The 12,016-nt window shown below is 43.3% G+C and overlaps 1 protein-coding gene across 1 annotated transcript in view; it reads left to right on the top strand.

Annotated features, from left to right (window-relative positions):
- The window catches only part of LOC147880768 (citrate synthase, mitochondrial-like), a 116,905-nt gene that overhangs the window by 66,140 nt on the left and 38,749 nt on the right, over window positions 1–12,016 (top strand). Inside the window, exon 12 of the mRNA XM_087370542.1 lies at window positions 1,677–1,719. Within this exon, the coding sequence (XP_087226668.1) occupies window positions 1,677–1,719 (43 nt within the window). The remainder of the gene's footprint in view (window positions 1–1,676; window positions 1,720–12,016) is intronic.

The raw sequence follows: 12,016 nt of genomic DNA, 5'->3' as shown, positions 1-12,016 counted from the left end.
TTGCTTTAAGGACATCAATGCGTAACGAGGTAACTGTCGCCCTCTTCTCGTCCCGCTCATGGATCGTCACCGCTCTGATACCAAATGTGAAGATCCACACTTTTCGAAAATGCAAATGTTGCAATGCATGCAGAATTTGAATGCCGATTGGCCCTCCAATGGGGAAGAGCGCCCTCGTGAGAGTACTTGTTTCTTTTTCGACCTACATGCAAGGTGGGAAAGAGATGACGGATGAATGCAATTTGGTAGAGAATGCTACGTGAGATTCCCAATGAAAGGGTGATACCCTTTCATTAATGTCCCTTGAGATCACTCAAGTTCCCATCTTCCCATTTACACCTACCCTTATCCTATGACCCATGCATCTACCATTCAATGCACCTTAATGCACCCTTCCCTTCCTATTGCCCCTAGGACCTAGACACGTGTGTGCACATTTTTATTAATAGAATAAGTATCACATGTCCAAATTCTATGCCGTCTGAAGCAGTGGCTCCAGCTCGACTAGTCCTATCTGCCATAACAAATCGGTCGGTGTCCATCATAAATACAAATACATGTTACACCATCGGCGTATAACATAATAATAATGTTTTAATGTCTACTAATCACAGATTAGTGATTTCTCTTGTCATGACAAAAGCAACCCAGCGGCTTCTATCCAACATCTTGCAAGGCTGTCATGTGAGGAGCAAGAACAGGTCGCTGCTATGTCCTAGATGGTGGGCAGAAGGACCCACAGGTGGGGTAGGCACAAGGGCTGCAGGGAGCAGCAGATGCCTGCATAAAGGACTGGACCTGGTTGGCAGCAGCATGGAAAGCCTGCAGATCTTCAGAAAGAGAATCATGGGCATCACTAGGCAGGCCACTGAAGCTCTAGGAGAGCATGCAGGATGACAGAGATTAAAGGTGCCAGGAGGAGGAGATGACAGTTTTGAATAGTTGGTCCAGATCTAGGCAGCCCCTTGGCTGCTAGATGGTGACATACTGAGCACACCCTTTTGTCTTGTGTGGAGCAATCTATAGTACATGAAGTACTGCTCTACTCTACTATTGCATTGTTCAAGGATCTAAGTCTGTGTTTGCATCTTTCTATATTCACTCGTGCGCTTCGGGAGTGTTGGCTTTAACACATTCACACACTGCACTCTTGGTACACACAAGGGGAAGTGCCTTATTTGCCCATTTGCAAATAGCAATCCATGGGATCAGCTTCATAGTAACTGGGGTGAGCCCTCTACTATGTGACACTGAGGATCCAGCCCATCTTTTATGTCAAGTGCACCAATGTTCCTTGCATCAAAGTTGGTGCATTTGCTGCTCGTCTTTTTGTCTCTATTTCAAGGCTAGACCCTCTTTTCATTCAGATTTCACATTGTACAGATGACATAAATTTCTTATAGGTTCACGAAGCCATTTTTTTGATTAGGTTTGTTGAAGTAGCCTTTATAGTTCTTGCCAAAATGATTCACATGGTGTAAACTTTGACCTTGGCTTGCTATACAAATTGGCATGGATTTTTATTTCAAATGTCATCATTATTATTTGCTTGTCCGGCTCAACAAAATGTCAATAAGAAGGTTTTAGTGCAGTTGTGACTTTGTTGAAAATTTGGCCACACATATACAACAATTGCAGGAAGTTGATCTATTTTCCCTTCTTGTCTCCTGTTGCAGTGACCATGAGGGAGGAAATGTCAGTGCCCACACGGTCCGATTGGTAAGTGATCTATTTTGCAAATCAAAATTATGGACTGCAACTTCTCATGGGGGGAAAAAAAACTCTTTGTTCAACCCAAAATTCAAAAGCTGAGACCATAATTTTTAAAGTAGTCTCTTCCTTTGCAAAATTTTTAATAAAATTGAAATAGACATATTTAATTGAAAGCTGAATCTATGTTGCAATCCTACTTCTGGTTTGAAAACCGTTGATATGTTGCAATAGTCTAATTGTCGATCATTTTGTGCTCTTTAGGTCATGGGTATGTTAGTTCTACATTACTGATTTTTAGAGCAACATTGTGCATGGCGCACTGCATTTTCAGTTTGCAGAGCACACAGAAGTTAGAGAGGATATGAAACCTGTAGAGGGTGATCTGAGGTGGCTTGCCAGATAGCTTGAGACCCTTGTTAGGACATTAGGAGGGACAGACTCCTCTCTCGCCAACTCCTTGATCCAGATTCTCTTCAATGCAGATGATGTGGTCTTACTCTTCTTTTTCAGCTGCGGCCTTTAGTGAAACTTGGATGCACTCCAGGGATTATGGTTGCTCGACCTTAAGCCGCCACATGTTACCATCCACATCCAAGGGATTAACAGATCAGGGTGATCAAAGGTGTCGATATGCCTGTACATGCAGAGGGTTTGAGAGCGTGGGACTCCGTATGGACAGATTGCCCCCATTTTCAGTATAGCCTTGAGGTCCCCTCTATCCCGCTCACCAACCACGAGGTGAACTAGGTTATCTGGGAGGATCTCATACAATTACACACATTCAGAATGGGTCAGCATCTAGCTAGCTTTCGGTCAAGTTTAGTTTCCATAGAGATCACTGCTTACGGATATCAAAGGAGGGCTTCATCGACCCACCAAGCTACATGCAGATCCACCTTCCCCACTCATTGACCACCTTCCCCACTCATTGATGATTTCAATTGGGCAGTTCCATGTTTCCTCACACGAACTATGCATTAAGAATGGACCGGCTGAGGGCATATGTAGAGAGGGACGCATTAGCACTTTATGTGATCTACAGGAGATTGAGCTAGGAGATTCTACTTTCAAATGTGTTGTGTACTATGAGATCAGAAGTTGTCACCACTGTCTCTTCAGTTGCTGAGGACACATACATGAGATTAGGTGCTGAGTTACATTCCAACCAAAGTGTGATTACTGAGTTTTTCAAGCCAGATAGCACATACCAGTTCATACCAGAGAGACGACATAGCCGAGGTCGGAATGAGAAATAGACCCGTTAGTGCGTCGATATAGAGATCAGGCTTGGGGATCTTCCCTCCATGTTAACCATACCAGAGGTACAATTGACGGTCTGATAGTGGCACTTGTCCGACGCAGGACCATGGCTAGGAGACCACACCGGACAACACATACTGACCAATGTCAGCGCTCTATCATAGGTTCTATGCTATCGCTACCCCGTACACCATCGGAGCCTCTTGTAGACTTCGTTCCTCAGACAACATAGAGAGGATGACCTTAGTGATGCTGCATCTCCTATCTTTTCCATGGGTTCAGACTCTTTGTCCTATTGTTTTATGATTAATGTATACTTGTCTTGGGTGCATATGCATTCTCAGGGGACGCCTGAATCATGACCCAAAATGCTGAGTTGCAGCCATGAGACCCTCTCTGTATGTGCTTATGTTTCTACGAGGACGACTGAATCAACCCTTCATTGGGCAACATGAACACTTTTTTTTTTTGCAGCAACAGGTGAGAGAGTAACAGATGCAACTTGCATGTCTGGTAGCTAGACTTGAATGACCTGGGAAGTAGGCAATAATTGACTGTAAGACTTCTCCCCCTACCCCTCAACGAGTCTCTACAGTTAAAGACCTAGTGCACACTGGAGTACAAACAATCAAGAAGGAAGTGACTGTGGAGGTTGTAATAAAGGCTAGTAGAGATGACATCCAAGAAGAAATCAAGGAATACGAAGCCAGATGTGAGAATGCACTGAAGATTAGAGTAGGGGGGACTACGTGAGAGCTGGTATGAAGAGGAGTCTTCCACTGACACTCTAGCACATGTCAAAGCAGCCATGCCTAACATTGAATTGATGGTTGATGATGAGGATGATGATGGATCAACTAATGTCCGACACTCTAAGGGGCATGCTATCATTACACTTAGTTCGGGAGATCTACGGATCAAACTCCTCTAACAATCTTAGAAGTTGAAAGGGAGCAAGGTATGGATAGCCGAGGGAACTCACACGAGCTCAACTGAGGGATAAGGAAACATAATTAGCCAAACAAAGTTCAAGGCTGCTAGGAAAGATGGATCATGGAAAATGGGCAGAATACCTTGAAGATATAGCACTTATTGAACCAAAAACAGTCTGATGTATGGCTGATTATGTTTTTTAGACCATTATGTAGGTACTCTAAAATGGAGTTGTAATTTTGCACTCCCAGTGAGCTGCCATGTGCCCTCCCTAAGCAGGTGTATTATATGGTTTTGTGCTGTCCCATAGACCTACTGGTCTCTTGTGGATAATTAATAGACTCTCTCTCTCTCTCTCTCTCTCTCTCTCTCTCTCTCTCTCTTTGTCTCTCCCCCCTCACACACGCTTTTTTTTTTTTGTGGGAAGAAATCTTTTATTGATGTAGAAAAATTACATTCATAGTTACTTCAAAAAGACGAAGTAAACTACTACTCAACTGAAGATCTCAGTATAAGCTGTATATACATCCTGATCAATCAAACGAGTCTGAAGACAATCATAAAAAGATTGTTGCAGAGATCGTTTGAAAAAAAGAAAAGATGAAAAAAGTGGATCACCAAAGACTCTATGATTTCTGTCCATCCATAAAGTCCATAGTGTCCAATAGCGCACCCATACAAAAAATAAATCAAAACCCTGTCTCTCTGGATGAAAGCCAAACAACCAGAAAAATCTGCCAAAAGTAACAGTAGGAAATCGCTGTCGAAGCCTCTGTCTGATAAGAGCAATGAGATCAGAAGTGTTTGGACAGGACCAAAAGATATGAAACACTGATTCAGTAGAGTGCTGACATCGGTGACAAACAGTTGAAGCTATATGTCTGTGTGCGAGTAACTGTCCGGATGGAAAAATGCCAAGAAGAACTCGCCATAGGAAAAGTTGTTGTCGTAGAGGGACTTTGTAATGCCAAAGAAGACGCAGCCTTTTTCTCCACCACTTCATTGGGCGATCTATATGCCAAACAGTATTTGCTTTGTGGGAAATCCAAGGCGCGGAGGTAATAACACTTTATACAGTGATGACACTGTGATATGTGAGAGCTTCAGAGGACGGGCATATAAGGAAGGAGAGCGTAAGATCCAATCCTCAAGCCGATTCTGAAGTTCCAAATGGGGTACCGGCAAGTACGGTTGGAGCATTGTTGATATTCGATGCCATAAAGGGCGATAATGAGCTCCCAAGCCATATTTGCAAGCAGCCATAGAAAAAGATAAGATTGTGCCATCATCCCGAAGTACATCCGCCACATATGAAATGCCTTTGAAGGAGAGAAAATAAGAACGTCGGGGTTCTTGTATGGCCAAAGGGGGGTGGAAAACTTTAGACCAAAAAATATTCTCTACCCTCAAGGAGTTGCCCGAGAGAGAGTCCCTGCCATGCCATTCCAAGTGGGATAGAATATGTTTCCAATCAAGAAGCAGACGAGAGACAAAAGGGCATCCTCTGATCTTGCCTTGGATAGAGCCAAATAAAAAATCCCACTGAGTAAGCTGCCAATGCCCAAAGGCAGGTGTATGAAGATGTAATAAGAGAGAGCGAATCATGTAAGCCCAAGGCTGATCTCCTTGCATAAACTGTATCATCATTTTCCCTCTGTGAGCAAGTAAATGCATTTGAATATCAAGAATGTTCAGACCTCCGTGCATCTTGGGAGAACAGAGACGATGCATAGAGAGTAATCTGAGACTTTTCTTGCCATGTTTTGAACGCCAGAAAATTTCCATGATAGCTGACATAAATGAAACCAGATCTGCCTTAGTGAACATGGTGAGAGGCAGATAAAATTGTATGTATGCTATCAAAATGGATTGCGTGATTCGCAGGCAAACATGTAATGGCCAAGTTGCAAGCTTCCAATATTCAAGTTTTGCCCTTAATTTTGCTAGCACCCAATCAGTTTGTTGTGAGCGGGTGAGTCCCCAGCCTAGAGGATAACCAAGATGTCGAATAAAATGGGAAGTGGGGACAATTTCTCCAGGCCACAGAAGGTTGTGCCATTCCTGTGCATGTAATGGCAGCAATTTCGATTTCTGAAAATTGACCCGAAGGCCAGCAGCCAAACCATATGTAGTAAGAGTATGCATAATCATGGACAAATCAGCCCGAGTATTTTTTGGAGTAAAGAATGAATCATCAGCATATGCCTGAGCAATCATGCTGCGACTACCAAGAATCTCCAAACTGTGTAACTGATCAGTGTCCAAAAGGTGATCCAAATATTGAAGCAGTGGATGGGTGGCTATAGCAAAAAGTAAAGCACTCAGGGGACATCCTTGCCTGACAGAGCAAGCAAGAGTCCAGGATGGGGAAATATCTCCTGAGAGTATACAGGCAACTTTACTATCTTGATATAGCCAAGTGATGAGCTGCTGCATTTTTGTGCCAAAACCCAATGCTTGCAGAGTCGATGAAATAAAATCCCATTGAATAGTATCAAATGCTTTGGCAATATCAATTTGCAGTAACAAAACATCCTGCTGTGTATATTTAGCATATTCAATCCCAATGTAGGCATTAGCAATGTTATCGGTGATGTGCCTGCGCGGGACAAAGCCATATTGAGCAGGATGCAACCCATCATGTAAAATCCCCTTTAGCCAATCAACAACCATTTTGGTGGTGACTTTGTAAATTACAGGCATAAGGGTGATAGGTCTCCAATCTGCGAAAGACTCACAAATTTGTTTTTTGGGAAGGAGCTTAACAAGACCTCTCTTCCATGTGTCTGGCATTTTCTGATTTTGCCACGCAGCATTCACCATACATAACAAAGAATGCTTCAAAATAGGCCAGTAGGCTAGAAAAAACTCTATTGTTAAACCATCCCATCCAGGGGATTTCCATCTGCCACATGATTTGATCGCATCTGCAGTTCCCTCTCAGTAAAAGGTTCCTCCAATTCCAAAGCTTTAGGAGGGGAAATGATAGGAGAAACATGTTGCAACAGTAAATTTCGTGCATGTAAAATCTGTTGCGAGAGAGGAGTTGCAGAGCCAAATTGCTGCGAGAAGTGATGCACACAAAAGGAAGCAAGCTGTGACCGTGAGGTAGTCCATGATCCATCAGGCATAAGCACTCTGCAAATTTCTGTTTTGATTCTCTTCTGATGTAAACTTTTGAAAAATTCTTTGGAAGAGCAACCTTTATCTGTAAAGGCTCTTTGTCTTGCTCTAGTCTCCCATTTTGCCAGTTTCCTTTGATCATTTAGTTTTAGACAATGTCTGGCCTGGCATAGTGTTGTTTGCTCATGCAAGGACAAAGAACGGTGATGACTGAGTTCAGTGAGGTCTTGACAAGTAGATTTGGCCTGAGCAATGGTTTCCCTCAGAGTCTTCATGTAAGACTTGCCATAAACTCTAATCACCACTTGCATTTTAGAAATAAAAGTATCCCAGGCAACATCAACATTTAGATGGCTGTTGGAGGAAAGACAATGAGCTACTTCAGTAACCATTGCCTTGAAATCAGCATGTTGCAAATAACTATTGTTGATGATGAGATGTCTTCTGTGTGGCAATCTATCATCTGGCATGTTATGAAAAGATAACCGTAACCATAGTGGTGCATGGTCTGAATGCACAAAGGCATAGTCAATCCACATTTTGCATGTGAACTCCCCATTTTGTTGGGGCGCAACACTATACCATCGATCCAGACGTGCGTGATAGGCTGAAAGAGCATTATGTTGAAAAGTGTAGCCCGGTGACAAAGGCTGCAATTCCTTCCAAAGGTCAACCAGATCCAGATGTAGAAGTAGTTGAGACCATGCATGCCTTTCAGGAGATAACATATGATCATGTCTGGAGGTGTTGTCTCCTTGTTGTGGAGCATTATTGAAATCACCACATATGTAGGCATGATATCTCCACGGATATTGTTGCATGGCATCCCAAATTGCAGTTCTTTCTCTAGAGGACTGAGGTGCATAAACTGAAGCAAATTCAAACACCTCTCCTCTAATAAGGCATTGGAGAACGAGCCATCTGCCTTTATTGTCATTTAATGCAATGACAGGTTGAAGCTCATGTTTGATCAGAAAGACAACCCCTGAGAAAGAGTGCTCCCCAGCATAAAAAAATATCATATCCACAGTAGTGTCCTGTCTTGCCTGCATACATACGTTGGTTGTGTTCTTGTAAAGCCACTATGTCAGGCTGAAATCTGTTGATTTACAGCCACACAGATTTCCATTTCCTACTGTCACACATGCCCTGGACATTGAGTGTGAAACATTTGATGTGAGCAGTCATATATACAGGTATTTATAGTAATGTAACAACTATGTACAGCAGCAAAATTTATGAGGTCAGCCTTGCATTTCTATCTCAAGGTCGAGACCTCGCGCCTGAGAAGAAGTAGCCGCCTGAGAAGTAGACAGCAACGCAGCAACCTCTTCTTCAGGGAAGAGTGTTCTGCTGGCTGTTACCGCAGCCCATGTAATCCCAATTCCTGTGTTTATCTCTGGGGTATTCCCGCTAGAAGAGGCACCAGTCCAAGTGCGGGGGGGTGGAATTCTTCTAGCAGAAATAACTTTTCTTGGACTCTGCCAGCCATCAGTTGAAGGTTGCTGTCCTTTGGTCGAGGATTGAATGACAGGAGGTGAAAGTGATGTGAGATTCCCATTGGGAGCCACTGGAGCTTTGCCTTTATCCTGACTCCCAGCAGGCTGTCTACTGCTTTTATTTTTGCTGACCACTGGAGAAGGAACATCTTTAGTGGGCATAGAAACTGACAAAGTGGCACAAGGCATTTTATGTGGATTCATTGGACGCGTGTGCAATACACACACAGTGCATGTGAGAGAGAGAGAGAGAGAGAGAGAGAGAGAGAGAGAGAGATTAACGTCTTCAGAAGGCCTCATTGGCCTATGAGACAAAGTACACAAAAAAAAGGAGTAGCTATTACGTCTCTGAGTATCAATGAGTCGAGGAGTGCACATGGCATCGCATCGCATCGCAAAGTTATTCTAGCACACATCTATATTCTAATCCTATAATAAATTGGCCTTCATCACATCAGTTTAAGATTGAGTCTTTGGGTTTGGATTTGGAAATCCCCAATTATTGCTTGTCCATCTTGGTAGACTGCCCATTTGCCAGCTTTATGCACATCCTTCACTTTAGTGAGTCTGATGTTCCTTTGTTTGAGCTGGGTTGGAGTTGTGAGTTGAAGAGAAAGAGCAAAGTGTGAGAGCAGGAGAGCAAGAGTGTAGGAGAGAGAGAGCTGAAAGCAATAGTTGCAATAGAAGAGTGTGCTACAACTGAAGAGAGGGATAGGTTTTGTCTAAGTGACAAAACCTTATCCTTCACTAATCGTAGTTAGTGAACTAACTGTGGTTAGGGGGAAAAACCTCTAAATGAGGGAAAAGTGTCCCTAACCTACTTATTACATTACATTGGTCACTGCTAAATTATAACAATAATTCTAACACCCCCATGCAGTGCCAATGTCATGTACAAGGAAATGATCAATCACCAAAAGGAGATAAGTTCAGGGCATTGCGAAATGCCTCAAACTTTTCACGTGGAAGTGCTTTGGTGAAAATGTCTGCAACATTGTCATGTGTTGACACATAGATCATACTGATCTCTCTTGCATGCAACTTCTCTCTGACGTAGTGATAGTGAACCTCAATGTGCTTCGTGCGAGCATGAAACACAGGATTCGTTGCCACTGCAATAGCACTCTGACTATCAGTGAGAATTGGAGAAGGACCCTCCAATGAAAGATGAAGATCAGCAAATAAACGACGCAGCCAAACACATTCAACTGTCGCTGTGAAAGCTGCCCTGTACTCAGCTTCACATGAAGAGGTAGCCACTATGAATTGTTTCTTGCTTAACCAAGAAATACAAGCTTTGCCCGAAAAGAAACAATTGCCACTTGTGGACTGCCTAGTGTCATAGTCCCCAGTCCAATCTGAGTCACTGTAGGCATGCATCTGCAAGTCACCCCCCTTGGGAAACATCAAGCCAAAAGACTTGGTACCTTGCAAATAACGGAAGATGCGTTTTACAGCCTGCCAATGCATAGTCTTTGGGCTGTGCATATATCTGCTCACCTGAGAAACTGCAAACTGAATATCAGGTCGTGTATTGCAGAGATAAATGAGGCATCCAACAGCCTGACTGTAGAGTGTGACATCAATTGATTCACTTGCATCATGCATTGTAAGCTTCAGCCCTGGCTCCATGGGAGTAGCTATGGGCTTACAATCCTGCATGTTGAATCTGTCCAAGAGTTTCTGCACATACTTGGATTGAGACATAACGATGCCACTTTTCTCTTGAGTGAACTGGATCCCCAAATAAAAGTGTAGCAGCCCTAAATCTCACATGTCAAAAGTGGTCAGCAATTCAGCTTTAAAAGCTGCAATATTATCTTCATTTGACGTACCATGCACGTGGGGCTTGTTTCAGCCCATACAAAGCTTTATTCAACTTGCATACCTGAAGTGCATTTCCTGAAATTTCAAAGCCTGGAGGTTGTTTGACATAAACCTCTTCCAACAAGTCTCCATTAAGGAAAGCTGTTTTAATGTCCAACTGATGAATATTCCATTCAAAATTTGCAGCCATGGCTATAACTGACCGGATGGTTGTCATTCGGGATGTAGGAGCAAAAGTCTCCTCATAGTCTATGCCCTTTTTCTGAGCATATCCTTTTGCAACCGGCCTTGCCTTGTACCGATCAATGGTCCCATCTGGCTTTCTTTTAACTTTGAAAACCCACAACCTATGGCATGTTTACCTGGTGGCAAATCGACAACTTCCCATGTCTGATTTTTCTGAATGGACTGCAATTCATCGTGCATGGCATTCATCCAATGCACATTATCCTGTGCCTCTTCAAATGTCTCAAGCTGCTCCTCATCAAGAAGAGTACCTGCATAAGCTGATTCAACTGAAAGTGCTTCCCCCCCATGCCTTAGTGCACTCCGAGTTCTGCCAGGTAATGGAGCATCAATTTTACTCTCCCTGAGAGTTTGTAACAGCCAATTTGGGACTGTTTTTGCTGCATGTATATCTGCAATTTCTTGCTGAACAACCTCTTCCACTGCTTGTGGAGGTGGTAAGACATCCTGTGGCTGAATCGGAGCATGTGGAGGTATCTGAAAGATTTGCATCAGATATATCAGCGGGGGAACCCAAGGCATGGCTATAACTGACCGGATGGTTTGTCATTCGGGATGTAGGAGCAAAAGTCTCCTCATAGTCTATGCCCTTTTTTTGAGCATATCCTTTTGCAACCGGCCTTTCCTTGTACCGATCAATGGTCCCATCTGGCTTTCTTTTAACTTTGAAAACCCACAGTGTACCTATGGCATGTTTACCTGGTGGCAAATCGGCAACTTCCCATGTCTGATTTTTCTGAATGGACTGCAATTCATCGTGCATGGCATTCATCCAATGCACATTATCCTATGCCTCTTCAAATGTCTTAGGCTCCTCCTCATCAAGAAGAGTACCTGCATAAGCTGAATCAATTGAAAGTGCTTCCCCCCCATGCCTTACTGCACTCTGAGTTCTGCCAGGTAATGGAGCATCAATTTTACTCTCCCTGAGAGTTTGTAACAGCCAATTTGGGACTGTTTTTGCTGCATGTATATCTGCAATTTCTTGCTGAACAACCTCTTCCACTGCTTGTGGAGGTGGTAAGACATCCTGTGGCTGAATCGGAGCATGTGGAGGTATCTGAAAATTTTGATTTGCATCAGATATATCAGCAGGGGAACCCAAGGCATGGCTATAACTGACCGGATGGTTGTCATTCGGGATGTAGGAGCAAAAGTCTCCTCATAGTCTATGTCCTTTTTCTGAGCATATCCTTTTGCAACCGGCCTTGCCTTGTACCGATCAATGGTCCCATCTGGCTTTCTTTTAACTTTGAAAACCCATAGTGTACCTATGGCATGTTTACCTGGTGGCAAATCGACAACTTCCCATGTCTGATTTTTCTGAATGGACTGCAATTCATCGTGCATGGCATTCATCCAATGCACATTATCCTGTGCCTCTTCAAATGTCTCAGGCTCCTCATCAAGAAGAG

This window comes from Dipteris shenzhenensis, chromosome 32 (genome assembly GCF_047967505.1).
Source record: "Dipteris shenzhenensis isolate YYH24624 ecotype China chromosome 32, Dip_SZ_1.0, whole genome shotgun sequence".
In the NCBI taxonomy this organism is placed as follows: domain Eukaryota; kingdom Viridiplantae; phylum Streptophyta; class Polypodiopsida; order Gleicheniales; family Dipteridaceae; genus Dipteris; species Dipteris shenzhenensis.
The sequence above is the reverse complement of the archived record's forward strand: the minus strand, read 5'-3'. Positions and strand labels throughout refer to the sequence as shown.